At 36.8% G+C, this 22,665-nt stretch overlaps 1 protein-coding gene across 4 annotated transcripts in view; it reads right to left on the bottom strand.

Annotated features, from left to right (window-relative positions):
- LOC131440669 (syntaxin-binding protein 5) overlaps positions 1–22,665 on the bottom strand; it is a 444,075-nt gene that overhangs the window by 333,459 nt on the left and 87,951 nt on the right. For 2 of the 4 annotated variants that reach the window (XM_058612147.1, XM_058612149.1), the window contains one exon: positions 2,605–2,680. The exons of 1 other annotated variant lie outside the window; for it this stretch is intronic. In XM_058612147.1, coding sequence (XP_058468130.1) covers positions 2,605–2,680 — 76 coding nt within the window. Of the gene's footprint in view, positions 1–2,575; positions 2,681–22,665 lie in introns of all 4 variants that reach the window. One more of the 4 variants, XM_058612148.1, reaches the window with a different exon arrangement.

Raw genomic sequence — 22,665 nt, 5'->3', positions numbered from 1 at the left:
AAGTTTTAATGCAGTCATTTTTTCTACTGCAATGCACGAAAATATCGTAAATGATTCTTTGAGAAATGTTTACAAGTCTTTAGAAAAACCGACTCATTAAAACTCCTTGACATTTAGCAATGATGGTTCGCATGGATCAAAAAGCAACGTTGAAATAATTGTCTTGTGAGTATGGCATACTGCGTACAAACAAATCATCAAAAAAATACACTTGTTGGTTTGATGGATTTAGTGCCGATTTTTATTTTTCAATGAAAAAGAATATCGCAGTCAGTTCTTCGGGATAAATTTGAATTTTTTTCTATCTTCTTGATTTTTAGATCTTCTTCATTTCTCTCGAATGAGAAGGATCCGTTAGATAGTTTTGTGTATAGTTTTCATACACTTTGCGATTATGGCATTTCCAGAGATTTCGCATACTAGATTCATTTTGGAAATTTTTAACCCACCTACGATTAGCCGCTATGATTAGCAACTATTTGACCGAAAACATTGTCTTGTTACCTTGAACACACAATAAAAAAAATGTAGAACGAGCTTTAAACCTTTTTACTCGTTTAGTTGAATAACGAGACTGGTATGTCGCTCACTAAATCACGACCATCCAATACCACTGAAAATGTTATCTTAAATTTTTTATGTTGCTACGTTTTTAAACGTCACTTTCTCATAGAGCAATTTATTTTTGACTCCACGAACACCGAAGTGCCATTCCTTCAAATAATAATTACTACATAAACCATACAATTTCAAGTCAATCTTCTAGAAATAAAAAAAAATGATTAGATTGACAAATACTACAAATGTATAAACTACACATATTATGTTGCTTTCTATTTTGGCATTTAATTTTGTCACAATATGAATGATTTTTATTAAAAATATATTCTCTCCGAGGAATTTTTGTAGGTCATGTTTATATCAGTGGCTTCAATTTCACCTAACGGACAATAATTAAAGCCACTTTTCAAAAAATCGAATTACTACTAAAAGTGATAACTATATTGCTATCACAATCATTTTGACAGAAAGGCGATTAATTCGTGGTGACAATCACCTTACGTAATGCCAACTTCTAGTAGTGATGTTAACCCTTCAGCAGTGGCGACAGGCGGTTCAACCATCTTCGAGAAAAGTCAGTGACATTATTTACTTTTTTACACATACACATAATGATAAAGATGGTAAGTCTGAAATCAGAGGACAAATCCAAATGAAATTCAGAAACTTTATATGGGACCCTAGGACCTTCCATGCAGTGGCATACCGAGGAAATTTGGCGCCGAGGCAAAATAAGAGATTTGCGCCCCATCTTTGGTTTAGTGAGCAAAAAAAACAAAGCTGACTTGGGCGAGCAAAAACAGGGTCGCAAGGATTACTTGGCCGCTCCCAAAAATTGCCCGTGGCGAATGTCCCCTTCACTTCCCCCCCTCCTAGGCCAGTGCTTCCATGTGAATCTAAGTTTGCAAAAATCGGTTATGTCATCGCCGAGAAAATTAAGTGACATAATGTCACACACACACATATATTGACTGCCGGCGAACGACCCCAATTAGGTTAAACCTGGGTATACATAAACGATATAAAAAAGATATTGGCTGATTCGAAAGTACTACCCTTTTTCTATCGAGAATACAAATTAATTTGGTTCGTTTTTTGAAGTCAAAAAAGCATTTATTTCAAAATAAAAATAATTTATAAATTAATCAAAGTATCGTCCATCGCTAGTTACTACTCTTTCCCATCTCTCGGCCAACTTACGAATTACATCTCGTAAAATTGTCTTGTCCTTTGAGGAGATCCAAGTTTAAGGCCTCGGTTCGATATATGCGAAAGAAGCAAACCGATGACCTGACAGATCGTGCAATGTCAGGATAATACTGCGGGTGCGCAAATGTCCCACTTGAGCGATTAAAAATATTTTTTCAAGACGTTTACGACACGAAGCCGATTCTTATCGTAATGCACGGCTCAAACGCATCTATTAGCCATAGTATTCGATGTAAAAAACAATTCCCCAGTAACGATTCGATGTAAAAAACTCTATCTTTATTGCTTTTGATTCAGCTGCTCGCAAGTTAACCTTTCAATGTATCTCGGTTTCAGTTCATAAGGTACACAACTGCCTTGCTCATTCCCATGAATTTTAATCCTACAGAAACTTGTTGAGGTCACTTCCAGTGATTCCGCAAGCCCCTCTTGAATTTGACTTCATCGAGTGATACCTCCAACTGTTTGTCTTCGATTTTTTTTAATTGTTTCCAAAATCTAGAACCTTGTATTACATCGAAACAGGGAACAATGCTCAGTTCGAGTGAATCGATTAGTATATGACTCTCGGCAAAATTTTCAGAAATATAAGCGAATTCTATCCTTATTTTTATATACATAAAAAGAGTAAAACAAGCTTAAGCTTTGGTTTTACCCATTCAGGCGCATGGCAGATAGGAAAAAATGCACCATGCGGAAATTTATAACTCGAGTTGTCAGTTACCTAAACCATGCAATGCCTTGAGTATCTGATAACCAATTACCATACTAAAAAAACTTATCACCCAAATGTACATACAATTACCCAAGCATGCGTCATGTTGAGAAATTTACCCTAGTCTATTCGTTTGAACTTCCACTTTTTGAATTGAATTGCAGGTTTCTGTTTTTCCATCCTTGCTTGTTTTTGCTGGAAAGAGTAAGAAGTAAATTACTAGTCAATAATTGCAAGATATTTGATATGTAAGTTTGAAAATGGTATGTAAATGGAAACAAGTAATAATTAATGTTTTGATAACCAATTTTAATCCTCTTATAGCTTATTGAATAATCATCAATAATCAGATTCACTTGTGATGCGGTGTGTTTTTGTTTCCTGTTGGATGGATTTCCAGATAGGGCTATAATTCAGTTCTGTGGCGGCTCTCTCTCTCTCTCTCTCTCTCTCTCTCTCTCTTTCTTTGATGTCGATTCATCCATCAGTTCACAAAAAATAAATAATATGAATAGAAATCCACATTGTTATAGATTCCCAAAACAAGCAAGCTAATGATGAAATCCCGACCTACAAAGATCCAAACTACTACTATTATTATACAGAACCCTATGACTATCATTTTGTACCCCTGACAAAAAACGAGCAAGCTCTTCAACAAACAATGACAAGTCTCAGACTCAGGAAGACGATCATCGAAGACGATAAATTGATGGATCACGATCATCTACAGATGACTTAGAAAGTTTTATTCCCTGCATAACGATACCTACATCCAAAGGGTATTTAATTTTTTAATTGATATTGGAGCTTATAAAAATCATGTTAATGCCAGACACGTAAACTTAGAAAATTGTCGCTTAACAACACCCAACGTTAACCAACATGTTGAATTAAGTCCGTTTCCGCAAATCAAAAAACTAAGATTTTTTATACTCGGATTTCAATCCTTGCAAAAATTAGAAGCCAATATTCTGACATCCTCCAAATAACTCAAAATGCATAAAACGACTATCAAGATGCAAATATAGGGGAACAACTAACTTGCAAATATAGGGGAACAACTAACTTACAACTAAACACAAGTGACTCACAATTGATTAAATTCCGTACCACTAGCAAAGAATGGAGATTTTTTTAATGGAAACGACCTCTCGATAATGCCAAATGTAATCATTAACTCCGGTCTGTACTAAAAAAATTAAAACAGGAATTCCTGCTTGTGGCAAGTTACGACCAAGATATTAACAGAACTATCTGTGATCAGACACCACAATCGTGCAATTTAGACCCAAAGACTGGATCAAAGGACCATCGAACATTCTACCAGTCCGTGGTCATCGCCAATTTGGTTTGTTCCAAAGAAGCTTTATGCATCAGGACACAGAAAATGAACTTCATGCTCCACTGAAAGAAATTATTGAGATGCAGTACGGGATTCATCTCTGGCAATCAGAAGGGCCAAATTGTGGAATTATCTACGATGTTAAACACTGTTCGAAACATTTTTCTCGAACGAATTTCGCACAGCGAAAAGTGCACGAAGCTGTCCAACAGCAGATATGCTCACAGAAGTAGTTCTTTTCTGCGCTTAGGCCGGATGAACGGAACCTTAGGGGACGGGTATAGCGTGATGGGATAGTCGATGCCTTTCACGCAGCCCGCCTGGGTTCGATTCCCAACCCCGCACATAGGGTCAGAAAGATTTTCTAATCCGAAGAGGCGAATGACCTAAGATGTTAAAGCCTCTATAATTGAAACAAAAAAAAACTGAACCTAAAATTCGCCATAGACTGAAGAATGCCGGTTGTAGTTCCACTGTTTGCCTAGATGATAGCCTGCGCACCCGATGTGTCTCCGTTCATGGATTATCATAGTAGCATAAAGGAACCATTTCGAAAGGAGTAAAGCATTCAAAATAAAACTAACACAAAATCTTTTCCAGGATGTATAAGAAGCAGAGGAGTAAAATAGGATAATTGAGAAAACGCATGTCGCATGACGCACGTCACCGAGGCATCGACGAGAACCACCCCACCATTATACGAAGATTCTATTTCCCGAGCATGAAGAAGAAACTCCGAACGTTCATTAACCTCTGTAAGTACCAAACAAAACGCTCTACATAGTCCATATCGCCATTTTCATTTTCCTTCTTATTATGTTCCTGACCGATGTCGATAAGTTGTCAACATTATCTATGTTTATTCCGATGAAATATCGATCAATACCAGACCTATCCCGAGCGTCTGTTCCTCATGTTGGGGCGGCTCGAAACAGCGTCTGTTCTCCATGTTACGAGCGGCTGATTACCGTCCTTGTGTCAGTGTGGAACTCTAAACAGTGCTGACACGATGGCCCTCCGGCGAGACAGGAGGTTGGTGCTAACAAGCCGCCCGGAAAACATATGTTACGTACGATTAAGAAGGAAATACGACTCGGAATAATCGGCAAAGACCTACGCAACGAGCAAAGGACTACGATTGGAAGCTTGGCACATGGAACTGCAAATCGCTTGGCTTCCCAGAATACGACCGAATGCTGCATGATGAGCTTCAAATCCGCGGATTCGATGTCGTAGCATTGCAGGAACTTTGTTGGACGGGACAGAAGGTGTGGAAAAGTGGGCATCGAGCGGCTACCTTCTACCAGAGCTGTGGCACAACCAACGTTCTAGGAACGGGATTTGTAGTGTTGGGCAAGATGCGCCAGCACGTGATTGGGTGGCAGCCAATCAGAGATAGAATGTGCGTATTGAAGATCAAGGGCCGTTTCTTCAATTACAGCATCATCAGCGTGCACTGCCCACATGAGACGAGACCCGATGTCGAGAAGGAAGCATTCTACGCGCAGCTGGAACGAACCTACGACAGCTGTCTACGGCGGGATGTAAAACTTGTCATCGGCGACATGAATGCTCAGGTATGCCGGGAGGCAATGTACAGGCTTGTGATCAAGCTGGAGAGCCTGCACGCGGTAACAAACGACAACGGTCAACGATGCGTAAACTTTGCAGCCTCCCGAGGAATGGTAGTTCGAAGTACCTTCTTTCCCCGCAAAGATATCGACAAAGCCACCTGATCGATCAATACCAGACCTATCCCGAGCGTCTGTTCCTCATTCAAAATAAAACTAACACAAAATCATTTCCAGGATGTATAAGAAGCAGAGGAGTAAAATAGGATAATTGAGAAAACGCATGTCGCATGACGCACGTCACCGAGGCATCGACGAGAACCACCCCACCATTATACGAAGATTCTATTTCCCGAGCATGAAGAAGAAACTCCGAACGTTCATTAACCTCTGTAAGTACCAAACAAAACGCTCTACATAGTCCATATCGCCATTTTCATTTTCCTTCTTATTATGTTCCTGACCGATGTCGATAAGTTGTCAACATTATCTATGTTTATTCCGATGAAATATCGATCAATACCAGACCTATCCCGAGCGTCTGTTCCTCATGTTGGGGCGGCTCGAAACAGCGTCTGTTCTCCATGTTACGAGCGGCTGATTACCGTCCTTGTGTCAGTGTGGAACTCTAAACAGTGCTGACACGATGGCCCTCCGGCGAGACAGGAGGTTGGTGCTAACAAGCCGCCCGGAAAACATATGTTACGTACGATCAAGAAGGAAATACGACTCAGAATAATCGGCAAAGACCTACGCAACGAACAAAGGACTACGATTGGAAGCTTGGCACATGGAACTGCAAATCGCTTGGCTTCCCAGAATACGACCGAATGCTGCATGATGAGCTTCAAATCCGCGGATTCGATGTCGTAGCATTGCAGGAACTTTGTTGGACGGGACAGAAGGTGTGGAAAAGTGGGCATCGAGCGGCTACCTTCTACCAGAGCTGTGGCACAACCAACGTTCTAGGAACGGGATTTGTAGTGTTGGGCAAGATGCGCCAGCACGTGGTTGGGTGGCAGCCAATCAGAGATAGAATGTGCGTATTGAAGATCAAGGGCCGTTTCTTCAATTACTGCATCATCAGCTTGCACTGCCCACATGAGACGAGACCCGATGTCGAGAAGGAAGCATTCTACGCGCAGCTGGAACGAACCTACGACAGCTGTCTACGGCGGGATGTAAAACTTGTCATCGGCGACATGAATGCTCAGGTATGCCGGGAGGCAATGTACAGGCTTGTGATCAAGCTGGAGAGCCTGCACGCGGTAACAAACGACAACGGTCAACGATGCGTAAACTTTGCAGCCTCCCGAGGAATGGTAGTTCGAAGTACCTTCTTTCCCCGCAAAGATATCGACAAAGCCACCTGAAGATCACCGCATCAACACACGGAAAATCAAATCGACCACGTTCTCATCGACGCACAGTGGTTCGAATCAATAAAAACGTGGACAAAAATCAGTAGCTGCCAAACCGTTCTTTTAATGCATACAGTTGCTTTGAAGAAATTATTTACAAATATATACCGCGTAATTTGATCATATCATTAATTGTTCATGGCCTACTTTGACAAAAAATGTAACCATAACTTTTTTATCTGAAGAGATAGAAATTTTTTTCTTCTACAAAGTTTTAGAACTATTAAAAATAATTTACTTTGTCAAATATACCAAAAGTCTAGGTCGCACCGTTTCGGATATACAAAGCATTTTTATGGCAACCCCCTTAAAATCAGTTTTTTATTCATAAATTGTTTCGAGTTATTTTGTTATGCATACTTTGTTTGGAATAATTGTAGAATTTATAAAATCGCATATTTTTGTTGAAGATAGTGCATAGGTTTGTTCTTTCCTGGCAAAGTTATGCAACATTTTACTTTTTTTTACCTAGGATAAAACCTTGCACCGAAGCGAAATATGCAACTTTATGCAGCTGATTTTTACAAAATTTGTAGGAAAAGATGTGCCCAATATCATAAAAAAAATCTAAGTGGAACTCGGTGGAACTTTTTTTTTAGGTCTTTTCAAAGTTAGTTTTAATTACTGAATTATGGCAACCCCCTTAAAACTAGTTTTCTAGTCATAACTTGTTTCGTGTTATTTTTTTATGCATACTTCGTTTGGAATAATTGTAGAAAATATAGAATTTCATAATTTTGTAGAAGCTTAGTTTATTCTTTTCTGGAAAATTTATGCATAATTTTACCTTTTTACCTATTTTTATATATATAAAAAATAGGTATAGAATTCGCTCAAACTTTAGAAAATTTTTCCGAGTCCCGGAGGGCCGAATGACATATACCAATCGATTCAGCTCGATGAACTGAGCAAATGTCTGTGTGTGTGTATGTGTGTGTGTCTGTATGTGTGTTGTCAACTAAGAGGTCGAGATCTCAGAGATGGCTGAACCGATTTTGATCAAACTAGTCGCAAATGAAAGGTCTCCCCGTCACCCAAAACGCTATTGAGATCGGATGTTTACTTTTTGAGTTATACAAAGTTTTATGTCAAAATTTTCAGTTTTTTGACAGTATCTGTCACAATTGACCTTGAAAACAGAATATGTTTTCAGACTTAGATTCCGCACGGTAATACCTATCCAACAAGCCATAGATTGTTAAAATCCGTCCATTTTTAACGGAGATATCGAAATTTTTCTGTAAGCGACTTTTCCCCCTATTCCAGCAGTAGGAGTTATATTATATACTAATATATATATATATATATATATATATATATATATATATATATATATATATATATATATATATATATATATATATATATATATATATATATATATATATATATATATATATATATATATATATATATATATATATATATATATATATATATATATATATATATATAGTGTCATCGTCATCGATGCACAGGATAATATTAAAACAATGGTGACAAATGATTATGTCATGTCATGACTCCGGGAATCCGAATCTATTTAATTTCTCGGCGAAAAAACGGTGAGGGACTCTGTCGAAAGCTTTGAACAAGTCGAAGTAAATAGCGTCGACATGTCGTCGACTCTCCATGTGATCGATCAAATTAGAAACGTAGCACATAAGATTTGTTGTAATCGAACGTTTTCTTACAAACCCGTGTTGTTCCTCGGCAATTATGGAATGCACTGACTCGTGCAGGATATCTTGCAACATGCTTTCGAGTATTTTTGGTAGGCAGCTGAGAATTGAAATCGATCGGTAATTACTTACATCGTGAATGTTACCACTTTTGTGAATCGGAGTTATTGATGCAGTTTTCCATGCAGTCGGAAAGACGAAGTCGCTGATAGATCAGTTTAAAATCAGAGAAACCGGGGAAGAAAGAGAGGCTACGCAATTTCTGATGAAGAAAGGTGGTAATCCGTCAGGGCCTGTACCTTTTGAATCATCGATAGACAGCATTCTTCAGATAACTTCTTGTTGACTAAAAACTATACGTAATGGGGCAGACCGCTCAAGTACGATTCTGTCAAGAGTGGTGAGTTATTGCTTAGCACACTTTGAAAGAACGACGAGAATAGGTTTGCAGTACCCAGTGATGTATCGGCTAATTCACCATTATAAGGAACGTTAATTGGTATACATTTCGATTTTTTACGACTGGCGATATACTTCTAAAAAGTATTCGGGTTGACCTTCACATTATTCTCGATGCGCTGTAAGTAGTTACGAAACGAAGTCACGTGTAAAGAGTTGTATTGACGCTCTAGTTCACGTGACTCCATTCACACTTAATTTTAAAGTAACGATTTTTTACCTTCCTTAACCGGTTTCGAAGATTCTTGAGTTCAGCCAGAGCTGATTGTATTGCTTTTACAAATCATAAACTTTAAATATTTTATGAGTTGGACCGATATGACCGAAATTATGCTCGGCACCAAAAACAGTCTTCCTCGTTTAAACACTTGAATTGCTTACAGCGCACAAGCAAAGTAACGCAATGAATATAAACACTTTAAACTATGCGCGTCGCTGGCGTGGATTTTCCACCTCGCGCGAAGGAAAATAAATAACTTCAATTGTTCTTGCCATCGCTGCGGGTCGAGCGATGTTTATTAAATATTAGCCTTCTAAAAATACTTATTACCAAAACCTTTTCGATACATATAATTGTCAAGTCTCAAGACTTCTTGGTGAACTTACACACACACACAGATAAAATTAGTATATTGAATAAAACTAAAATCCGGAAAATAAATCGACATTCTGAAGTCAGTACCGAACGTAGACCTATCCTTTTTCTTATTTGAAAGAACATACTACACTTCATAAATTTTATTCATATGATATAAAATCAGACAGACCCTCCAAGGCTGTCTTGAAAGGCTTATCAAATAAGCAAAGTACTGATGAAATTAAAAATGATCTAAAAGAATTGTTTGGTTTTACCCCTTCCCAAGTAATACTTTTGAAAAAAAGCGAATTGTACTTCTAAACCACGCTCTGAATTTCCCATGAACTTTACCTCAATCGAAGTGATGTAAACAAGTTGAAAACTTTAGAAAAAGTACGTTTCATTTTCCATATTAAAATTCATTGGGAACATTATAAACGGCATAATGGTATTGCAAACTTAACGCAATGTCGTCGTTGCCAAGACCAAAAATTGTCATATGGATATACGGTGTTTGAGTTGTGGTAAATCGCATTCGAAAGACGTCTGTCCAATGAATGAAACCACTGATAAATTTTCATGTTCTAATTGTGATGGAAATCATAAATCCAATTATTCGAAATATCCTGTCAAATTTAAACGCTCGTTCGCTTAGATAACAAGTCAAATCAACTATCGAAAATTCACAGAATATACGAAAACAATTTATTGACAGGTAGATTGACCACGTCCAGTCACGTACACGAACGTAAAAGGCACACCGAGAATTAGGTACATAAGCAATCTTTAGTAACAATATTCTTTTTATCTTTGGCCCCTTCCCGAAACGAAATCCTGGGTACGGACATGACCACGTCATCATCTTCTTCTAATGACAGTTACGCTAGCTTCTTCTCAATTCTTCTAATGCAAACAAACAAAATACAGGAACGGCTTCCAGTTTGTCTTCTAATGAAAACAATTTGTTAATAGGTAGATCGGCCACGTTCGTCTTTATACAACTAGTGATAAGTGGTGGTAAATTGCGAACCGAACGCCGATGCTTCTGCAAATTTACTCAAAAATGTTCACCGAGCGTAAGCATGCGATAGGTTCGAAAACTATTCCCTCGGTTAATGCGAAGGTGTTCTGTGCTCGGTGTTTGGCGAAGCAATCTGATTCGAACCGTTCGGTTGGCGGACCATCGGTGAGGGCCGAGTAAACTGCGTTCGATACGATGGTTTGTTGATTTCAATTCTCGCATCCTGGTTTTGAAATTATCAATGCACACATGATCAGCACAAAAAAAATTGTTTTGTTCGATTGATAAATCGATCATTAGCAATTCAAATAGTATTATTTTGGACATTATCAGTGTGCGTAGGGTGGCTCGATATGGAAAATAGTAAGTTTTGGGTCTTTTGCTAATTTTATGGTTTTGGTTATAGAATCTATAACAATAAGAATTGAATATTTTGGAAAATTTCAGCAATCGTAGAGTGGCTCAATATGAAAAGGGATTTTTTTTACTCTTGCAAATTCGATGTTTAATAAACTGGTGAGTCAATAGCAAAGAAAATTAAGTAATTTCAGGTATTTTCAACGAGCGCATTTAAATTTGATGTTCTATATTGTTGAATCAATAGAAGTTCAACATGGATAATTTTAGACATTTTCAGAGAGCGAGACATTTACAGAGTGGCGAAATTTGAAAATTCGGATTTTTTTACTAATTCGATGATTTATTAAATAGTAAAAAATTTTTGGAAATTATCTGCCACCATAGGGTTTTTCTATTTGAAAAATTGTAAAATTTTTGACTAATACCAATTCGATCGTTATCAGTTCGAATTGAATAATTTTGGGCATTTTCGGTGAGTGTAGGATGGCGCAATATGAAAACTTGTAAGTATTTTGGCTTTTACTGATAAAATGTTTCATTTAATAGTGAATTAATATCAATTACAAATTGCTCATTTTTGAGATTTTCAGGGACCATAGGATGGTTCTATCTGTATAATGGTAAAGTTTTTGACTAATGTCAATTCGATCCTCTATTGATTGATGAATTAATAGCAGTTCAGATAAGATGATTTTCATGATGATGATAAGAACATTTTCAGCGATCGTAGGGGGGTTTAATATAAAAATTTGAAAATATATTGATTTTTGGTATTTTAATGTTCAATAGATGAGCGAATCAGTAGCAGGTAGAATTGGATGATTTTGGATGATTTTGGACGTTTCTAGCGAGCGAGCGACGTTTGTTAATTTTGGATATTCTCAATGAGCGCTGGATGGCTTAATATAGAAATTGTAATTTTTAAACTATTTACAATTTCATGCCAATGGTAAAGCGGGAACCGAGCACCAATGCTTTATACATATTTGTTTAGAAATGTTTTCCTAGCAAAAATATGCAAAAGCTGTTCATTCGGTTTATGGTAAAGTTCGCTTGCTGTTCGGCGGAGTAATATGTACCAAACCATTCAGTTGGCAGACCATCGGCGAAGGTCAATTGAGCTCTATTCGATGCGTAGTTTCATTATTTACGGTTCGATGAAATGCCTACCTACAGCATCAAAACTAAATTCTATTTCAGTTGATGATTTACATGTTTAAATCCGATGGTTCACCACCACTACTATTTATATATTAAACAATACAGCATCCGATTTGGAAAAAATAGCTCACAATTTCTCATACAAAGCTGCCTTACCACCGAATAAAATGCTTAAAATTTTCATATTCCAATTGCTATCTATTAAACATTGAATTAGCAAAAGGTAAAGTATTCCCAATTTTTTATACTAAGCCATTCCACGCCCACAAGATATGTATAAAATTATTCTATTCGAATTTAGCTCATTCATCAATCAATAAAGCATCGGATCTGCAAATTCAAATACTAACATTTTTCAAATAGAACCACACTACGCTCGCTGTAAATTGGAAATCCTATTGGAACTGCTATTGATTCACCAATTAATAGGACATTGAATCGACATTAGTCAAAAATTTTAAAATTTTCCAAATAGCACCACGAAAATGTCCAAAATTATCAAATTTTCATTGCTATTGATTCACTATCAAATGGAACATGAAATCAGCAAAAGTCTAAATATATACAAATTTTCATATTGCACCACCCTATGCAATGTAAAAAATTATTTCCAGAATCAACATTAAACATCGAATTAGTCTAAGATACATTTTTTGTCGATTTTTCAAATAGAACCACCCTACGGTCACTGAAAATGTCCAAAATTGTTAAATTTCAATTGTTTTTGAATCAATATTTAATAAAACATCAAATTAGTAAAAGTAAAAAAATACAAATTTTCATATTGCGCCACCCCCACTCGCTGAAAATGTAAAAAATTATCCAATTCGAACTGCTATTTATTCACTAATCAATAGAACATCGAAATGAGATTAGTCAAAATTTTTTCTATTTTCCATATACAGGCACCCTACGCTCGTTGTAAATGCCCAAAATTACTTAATTTTAATTGCTATTGACTCACCAATGTATTCAATATCGAATTTGCAAATGTTAAAACATTTTCAATTTATCATATTGAGCTACCCTACGCTCGCTGGAAATGTACAAAGTTACCATACTCTGCTAAGCTACCCAAAAACTGAAACGTCCAGCCACAGCTGACAAAGTTCGGTTCATCCGAACCAACAGCCTATAGTACTTGAATCGGATGTTCATGAACATACTAGTAACGATAGGCTCACAAACTAAAGCATCGGTTCTTTCACCATCAGCATCGCTTCTTGGTTCGGCGATGCTTGCTCGAACGATGGTATCGGCAAATTCATACTCGCGATGGTGGTTCGCTTTTTGGTTCGGAACGAACACGTTTTGCGTGTTCGGAATCGATGCTTTACCACCACTGCTAGTGATATTTATCTATGTTGTATACAACATTTTCAAACCGGTAGAAGATGCTACAAGAACTCGTATCTCTCAATGCATGAACCGTGAGAGAATTTTTCTACATTTCTTCTCTCCACTTCATACTCTGAGTATTTCACGGCCCTTAAAAAATGTACAAACATTTTCATAGACACAACTTTACAAAAGTTATATGCACATAGTTAGAATAAGCGACAATAGTAAAATAATTCTATCGCAATTATCAGATGCCCGTATGAAATCGGATCGCGAAACGAGAATAAGCGACCGTTTGTTGCTTCAGAGAGAATCCCCACAGCAGCGTGCTAACCTATGATTCTCAGACAAATCATCGAGAGAAATTCTCTCTCGCACTGGTGTCTATTCTATGTTAAATGAACCATGCCGGATTTTTGTTACTGCGATGATATCCGTCACTCTCTGATGGGACTGATTGAATCGTGTGAAGAGTTAAAATTTAAAAATTAAACCTTATTTTAAACCTTTCTGGAAACTTTCTAAGGTTCTCAAGAAACCTTAGAAACCAATTCCTGATCTCAAGGAAGGAAATCAAATACTTTTTACAAATGGTGAAAATGCTCAAAAACTTGCATCAGCAGTTCGAGATTGTCCACAATTTTAACTTGAACGTTGTGAGTACTTATTTCCAGTTTCCTATTTATTTGATAAAAATTATTCAAAATTATTTAACTGATTGTACTCCTCAGGTTAGCTATCAGAATTGTAAATCTGAATTACTATCCGTACGAGCAGGTGTTTCGCAGGGTTCGAGCGTAGCTCCAATCTTGTATAATATTTTTCCTTCTGATCTTCCAAATCTACCTGTTGGTTGTCAGAAATCGCTATTCTGTGACGACACAAGTCGTTAGCCATAGGTAGAAATCCAAGAGTAATCTGCAGTCGCCTACAAAGCAGCATATTTTCAGTGATTATATGTCAAAGTGGAAAACTAAACCAAATGAGCAAAAACGCAATTAATTATCTTTCCTCACAAGCAAAGAGCTTCTTTTCATAAACCAAACAATAATCACATTATCAAATTGAATGGCTTGGAATTGACATGGTCTGATCAAGCTAAATACTTAGGTTTGACGTATGACAAAAAACTTACTTTCAAGGATCACATTGAAAGAATCCAGGCAAAGGGCAATAAATATATTAAATATTTATATCCTCTTATAAACAGAAATTTTCAGACCAGTCATGCTTTATGCAGTACCAATTTGGTGAAGTTGTTGTTCCACCTCCTTGGAGAAAACGCTTCAAAGTGTTCAGAATAAAATTCTGAAAATGATTTGGAAGCGCCCTGGTTTAGTACAAATGAGTTACACAGACTCACGAATATAGAACCATTAGATATAATGTCACATAATATTATAAGCCAATTCCGACAAAAATCGATGCAATCTTCCATGGAATCGATTTGCTCTCTGTATTAGTTCGTAAGTTAGTATATAAGTTCATTTTTCCCATTACACAATACAAGTAGGTTTACAATTTTTCCTACACAAAATTCCTCCAACTTCGCTATTGCAGCAGCGTTGTTGCAAGCACCTGTTGGACAAGACAGTCCAATTTACATCTCGGACACTCTCAAAATCAGAAGATAAAAACTCCACCATTGAAAAAGAGCATTTTGCCATGAAATAAGGATGTGAACATTTTAGACCATATTCGTTCGGTCGAAAATTCACTCTCTTTACTGCTCACAAACATCTGATGTACGCAATAAACTTAAAAGACAAAAATGGAAAATTAAGTAGAATGGCAATCTGCGTGAATTTGTCGCACAAATAAAATATCGCCTTAGAAATCGACGGACAGTCAAGAATTTCGATCGATGGTGAAAATCCGGTGATAAACGCAAGCGAATTAGACGGCTTTTCATCAGACGACATTACTGTCCACTCTGCAGACTCAGATGATGGAAACTATATTCCCATGACGGAATTACCTTCAAATTTATTTAAAGCACAAGTTCATTTCAAATTTGGCGAACGAAATGAAAAAATATGATGAAATACTTCCTGGCACATTCCGAAGAACAATTACAAAGACAGCCCTGTACCCTTTGCCATACGACCAGAGAAAGAGAGAGTTAAGCACCGTTCAAGTAGCCTAAAGGAACCATTTCGCAAGGAGTGAAGCATTCAAAATAAAATTAACACAAAATCTTTTACAGGATATATAAGAAACAGTGGAGTACAATAGAACAATTGAGCAAACGCATGACCGTGCTCACCGAGGCATCGACGTGAACCACCCTTCTATTTCCCGAGCATGAAGAAGAAACTCCAAACGTTCGTTAACCTCTGTGAGATTTGCCTCACGAACAAATACGAAAGAAATCCTTACAAAATATCATTTGTCGAAACACCCAATCCAAAACAAATCGCTCTACTATCTGGACTACAGGACTATCCATATCGACATTTTCATTTCCCTTCCCATTATTTTCCTGACCGATGTCGATAAGTTGTCAACATTATCTATGTTTATTAGGATGAAATAATGATCAATAAATCATGAAAATGATCAAAAAAGCAATAATGAAATAATGATCAATAAAGCAATCATAAAACTTGTCACTACATATGAAATTCCATGCATGATCGTTTGTGACAACGAGCCTGCATTGAAGTCCATCTAAATAAGAGGCCTTACTCAAAGACTCAACTGCGAAATGTATGTATGTATGTAGTCACTCCAGCTAACCAAGGCGAATTTAACGGAACTGTTGATAGATTTCACGGACACTATAACATAGTTAAAATCATCTTTCATTTCAAATCGAATCTTTCAACTCGAGACATCCACATCATTTAATCATCTCTTCAGAAACAGGATACCAGTACGGAATTTGCAGAGGACTCGTCACACCAAACGAAGATACACTATTATACAGTTAACACATTCCACAATTTTCAAACTACACCTCCATAATCATGAGACTTTTTGCACTACTGCACGATAACAGAATAATTTACGAGTATCCCGAATTCTTGGTACAACACGAATGTACGTTTCTCAGAACTCTGAAGCCAGAAGAAACAATACAAAAATCATCTTATTTAAAAGAATTCGACGATCATTGTATAAAGCTTTCTATCTACGGCAAGCAATACTCGCGTTATAACTTTAGCGAATTCACTCGGAGTAAACCATATTTCATCTTATTGATCAACGGATCTGAGATAAATGGGGGTACCGTTACCGCATTAAGAAAAATTTTAAGTGTTCCGAAGCGGACAATTTCACATTTTCATTTTTATTTCTAGTTATGTGTTTATTTCAAACGTATGCATTTCTAAGGGATTTTTCAAAGAACTTTTTTAGGTCTCTTCAATGGCAACACAGAAGCCTGTTTTTGTAATCCAGCCATACATACCATATATTTAGGTTGTATTAACAACCCAATAGAGGCTTGGATTAATAAAATAAGGACAAGAACAAATATGATTTCCGCTTCGAACCTTTTGTCAATGTTACTATCTGTTAACACGTATTTTTATTGAACGCATTGCTTATTAAACTCCCTCCCGTATTGCTATTCAACTCCCTCCTTTATTGAACGTATTGAACTCCCCTCGAATCGTTAAATATTTCATTACGTTTACTCTCGTTTTACTGAAACGATCTATAAACTTCTTAATGTAACTACATTTCACAAATTAAACTTTCACACATAAGAAAATCAGTTTATAATACTGAAGGATTTTGGTGACTCGAAATGTAAATTATTTTTGTCTAATATATCTAATTTTCAGCGAATCATAACAAAATAATTCATAGAGAAATCTACAAAATTTTCAATTGATTCCGGTGAATATGAAAATAAAAAAACTCGTTGCTTCTAATGGTAAACTTTTGTTTTCCTAATGGTAACTTATCATGTTTTCTAGCGATCATCATCAGCACAAATAAAATTTTGGATAATTAAATACTTTACTGAAATGAAGAAGCTAATAACAATTACAAAGTAAAAAATCAAATTACACTTCGGATCATCAATATTTGCTTTTTGAAAAATATAAACTTAACACTTTATTAATGATACCGGAGTAACGGAAATAAATTTACTATTACGAGCACACGGCAGAGAAAGAGAACGACCGCGAGGCTCGGCTACCTTTTATAATGTAAAACTGCTAACTACGCGTGTGCTCGGTGCTCACTGTAATTGGTCGGCAGTGTTTTCTAACGGCTACTCTTTATGAATAAAAGCTGTCCTCAGCGTTCTGTTTCCAAATCTGTGTTATTCTTGTGGTATGAACAGCCCCTTAGGATATCCGGCTGTTGATGCGTGTGCTGAACTCGTATCCTCTTTGCCCCAAAGATATATCATGATCATATTTCAACTCAAGTGTTATTACAAGATGACATTATTGAGATGAATTTTGATGAAATCAAGTCAATTATTAGGAAACTTAAATACATGAAGGCTCCTGGTAATGATGGAATCTTTAATATTCTTATTAAAAATCTTCCCGATGTTACCTTGAGTCTCTTGGAAAATTTTATCAACTAGTGTTTTTCATTAGCTTACTTCCCTGAAAAATGAAGAAAACGCTGCAGTAATTCCCATCCTTAACCCTGATAAAAACCCAGCAGAAACATTAAGTTATCGACCAATTAGTTTACTTCAGTCTTTCCGTATCAGTACACTTTTTGAAAGAATTATCTTGTTGAGAATGATGTCTCATATAAATGTGAATTCAATTTTTTCACCAGAGCAGTATGGGTTTCGTCATGAACATTCAACTCTTAATCAACTTGTAAAAGTAACGAATATGATAAAAGCAAATAATATTCTGGGTTATCCACTGGAGTTGCTCTTCTAGACATAGAAAAACATTCGACAGTGTTTGGAATAAAGGTTTAATAGCAAAAATGAACCATCAGATGTAATGTCACATAATATATTAAGTAAATTCCGTCAAGAATCGATCTTTTATTGAAGCAACTCGATCTCTGTATTATTTAGTAAGTTAGTATATAAGTTTTTTTCCCATTACACAATACAAGTAATTTTACAATTTTCCCCATACAAAAATCACAGAATTGCGAAAGCAAATGATGTCTTAATGGTAATAACCATATCATAACCTCTTTAACTCATATTTCAATAAATAGTTATTAAAAAAAAGGCTGATTGATTTTTTGGAATTCACCAGAACGCATAATATTCAACTTGGCATTGTGATTATCGGCCGAAACTTTTATGTTATCTTTTGCGATTTGAATGGTTTTTTGTTTTGTCAAATTTAATTTCTCGTGGTGAGATATTTGTTACGGAGTGCTTCGATTTGTTATACAACTCATTATACAATAATGTACGAGAGAGGAAAGCGATTGGCCTTTCCGTTCCATCGACAGCTTGGGTTACAACGGCATCAATTGCCACAACGGGATCAATTCATATCATCATCATACAGAACATAACAACCTAATGCGTCTCACTTAAAAAAAAAACAAAAATAAAATAAATGCAATCTTTGTCATTTTACAAAATTTTCGAAAAAATCAAATTACACTAATTCATTTAATTTAATTTTTACAGAATAGGTTTTACGTGTGAAATACACAATGTTTTGAACTCCCTTAAGGGCTAAGGCCAGTAGGTCGCGTAAAACCACGTGGCTCGCTGTGCGTATTACATTTCTCTCCATGCTCTCTCGCAAATGAGCAAAATGACTCTCGATGTGGCCAAGAAAGTTTTGATATTTTCGGTTACAAGTTTAACTATATCGCATAAAATCCTGACTATATCACAAAAAAGCTGCCGCTTGTTTGGCAGCCTTTTTGAGCCGATTTTATTTCTCTCTCATGTTTCGTTACGTTACCAAGGAACTAAAATGGCACCGACATAGAAATCGACTTACTTCCACAAAAATAATTTATATGTTTTTGTGCAGTAATCGCTTCAAAATAAATTATCTAGACATTGTCATTTTTGATCCATGCTTTTAAAGGCGAGATATTCAATGAAAAAGTTGAAAGATGCCGTTTTCAGCTATGCAATTCTTCCTTCATAAAAAAGACTTTCTTGACTTTTCACAGAATAATCTAAACTAATTTTCTAAGGAATTGTCAGTTGAGTTTTTTTGATATTCGCAACCGTTTCTGAGAAAATCAGATTTGAAGCGTGAAAATAGCTCTTTAAAACGCACTAAACATACTGGCCTCAGCCCTTAACGTTGCAGCTCGCATAATTCGTCCTGGCATCGAATTGAAAAAAAAACTAATCCCTTTGTACAATAACGACCCCGACCTGGAAGGGTTCTTAGTGTCAGTAGGATCCATAGTACTAGCCATGCAATGATTCTGTACACTAAGAATCGGCTGCGAAGTCTGTTAAAACAGAAAGGCAAAATTCCACAAAAGGAATGTAATGCCAAGACTTTGCTTTGCTTTGTACAATAACGAGTTTTGCGATCTGGCTGATAAAAAGCTTGGTGTTTTCACATTTCTAGTATTGTACCTATACAAGTCACTTCCTCTTCAATTGCAATCAATTGCAAGACCATATTTTGCAATTACTGTAGTCTCAATATTTGCGTGTTGTTAGCAAGGAATTAGAATAATTATACTACTGGTCGTTAAATTATTTTTTAGGCGGCATAACACACCGTACTTTTTGGCAGCCTTCTTGATGACGTTATTAACGTGAGTTTTGAATGTTAGCTTTTCATCAATTATGACTCCAAGATACTTCAACTCTCTAACACGATCAATAATCCTTCCATCAATATCAATATTGGATTCATGTCCAGTGCTTAAAAAAGAAATAACTATATATTTAGTTCTTGCGACATTCAGTTTCAATTGTTTGAGTTTTAACCACTAAACGAGAGAATGTAGGTCTTCGTTCAAATGTGCAACCGCTTCATCCAAAGCTGTAATGAACAGAACAGTATGTCATTTATGTACATAATAAACAAAATCGGTCCTAAAACACTACTCTGTGGCACACCAAGTGAATTACCCTGGAAACTAGACACAACATCGTTGAAAATAGTTCTCTGGGTTCTATCCAATAAATAGCTTTCAAACCACTTATATGCTACTCCTTCGATACCAAATCGTTGTAGTGTTTGTACAGTATAGGTCTAGAAATTGTTTCGAAAGTACGTTTGAGATCCAAGATCACTGCAAAAATAGCTGATCTTTAACAACAAGTTCAAAAAATTTTTCCAACGTGTGCAACAAGTTAATGGGACAGTTCAGTCAATGCTAAATTATCTCCTAATTGGTCCTAATGGCGATGACAGGAGCATTCACGACAACTCCTGCTGCTGCTCTAGAGGCGCTATTGTGCATTAGTGCATTAAACCACTACATGTGTTCCTAAAACCAAAAGCTATATCTTGTGCATACCGTCTTAAGGCTACAGGGTTTTGGAACAGTAATCCTATAGACTATGCTACTAGCCACACTCGCTTGTGGTTTCAAATGGTTACGTGGGATGAGTATTTACTCACTCGTAGTGACTTAACTCTCACATGCAGTTTCCAGTTTATTAAATGTGAGAAATGGTTGTCTGGTTATTTGGAATGACAACTTGATGAACACATAGTTTGTAATACGGACGGTTCTCTGTTGAATGGTCGTGCTGGTGTCTACTGTCGTGAAATGAGGCTAGAGCAGTCTCAATCACTTGGTAGATACTGTACCGTGTTCCAAGCAGAACACTACGTGATTTTGTGTGGAATACAATCGGCACTTCAGCAGAGAATCTGCGGTAAACGAATTTAATTTTATTCCGACAGTCAGGCAGCTTTAAAAGCACTCAGTTCGAATTGAATGATTCAAGATTGAATCTAGTGATCGCATGTCAAATTAAAATTGAAGAACTTAGCATTTCAAATACTGTTCACCTCTTATGGGTACCCATTCTGGTATTTCTGGAAATTATTGGGCTGACGAGTTGGCTAGAACAGGTGCAACGGATCATTTCGTTGGTCCTGAATCAGCTTTATCACTTTCAACTAGTAGGATAGAGCACAAAATTCGTTCTTGGGCTGCATCTAAACATGCCAGCTACTGGCGCAGCTCGCAAACTTGCGCACATACAAAAGCATTTTTACCAGATTTGAGTCTGAAAATGTCAAAGTGTCTACTGCATTTTTCCAAGCATCATTACAGTATTCTGGTCAGAACTCTGACTGGTCATTGCAAACTGAATTATCACATGGCTAATATTCAACGTGCTGAGTATTATTCGTGTGATTTGAGTGAATGCGATTACGGTACTTCATATCATCTGATATGTAACTGTCACGCATTGACGCATCTACGTATCCGGGTTTTTGGTACTCCATAAATGGGTGAGTCTATGCATGTGGAACTAAAATTAAAGGGTACGATAGAATGTTTCTCACCCAATGTGGTAAGGAGCTATAGTCAGAAGGGTTCATCGTTCTTCCTGAAGTGAATGAATCCTTTCTGTATTGACCTTAAGCAGGTTTTAGCAAATTGTTTGGCATCCTTTATGGGGTGCCGAACTTATTTCTGCTCATACATACTGCGAATCGTTCTGCACTTTCCGGGAATGCAGAATGGTGTCACTTTTGTAAAATCTTTAAATCCTCTCGAGGGTTGGAGGTTTTATTAACTGTGCATTTTGACACCTGAATATCGTTCAGCATCCTTTCGGGGATGCAGAACGATTTGTTGCTTTTTGTTTTGTGCAGCTTTCCCACCTCACCCACTGCACAATTCCATTCCATGTTTCTTTTATCCTTCCCTTCCCACTAGGAAATTGATTAGAAGCTATGGTAAGGCACAAATCTTCAAATTACTAGGGAACGTGCCACTTGAGCCAATTAGTTCTGATTCCTGTTACTAATTTATTATCACACTTTTTCAATACATCCGTAAGGATAGGTGCCCTGCGATCCAAATTTTCAGTCAACTGCGTACAATACGCACGTACAAGCCCGCAACCGTTTAGATTGGTTGTTCATTTAGAATTGGTTTCCGAATTTATGCTAACCTATTGCCTGTTCTATAATGTACATAAAGGTGGGAGGAACCAGTTACAATTCTTTCGTTTTATAAATTGTTAGCGGGAGTATCGATTGGTGCATCAATGCAAAGAAAGCGATTGAACCTATAACGCATTACGCAAGGGAAAGAAATGTCGCCTAGGCAGATAGTGTGAGAAGTTGGCTTACTCGCTGTGTGCAGCGTATGTTGCAACACGGCTGGCTAGTATG

The sequence above is a fragment of the Malaya genurostris genome, chromosome 1 (genome assembly GCF_030247185.1).
Source record: "Malaya genurostris strain Urasoe2022 chromosome 1, Malgen_1.1, whole genome shotgun sequence".
NCBI classification, from domain to species: Eukaryota; Metazoa; Arthropoda; class Insecta; order Diptera; family Culicidae; genus Malaya; species Malaya genurostris.
Note: the sequence above shows the minus strand (reverse complement) of the source record. Positions and strands in the feature narration are given on the sequence as shown.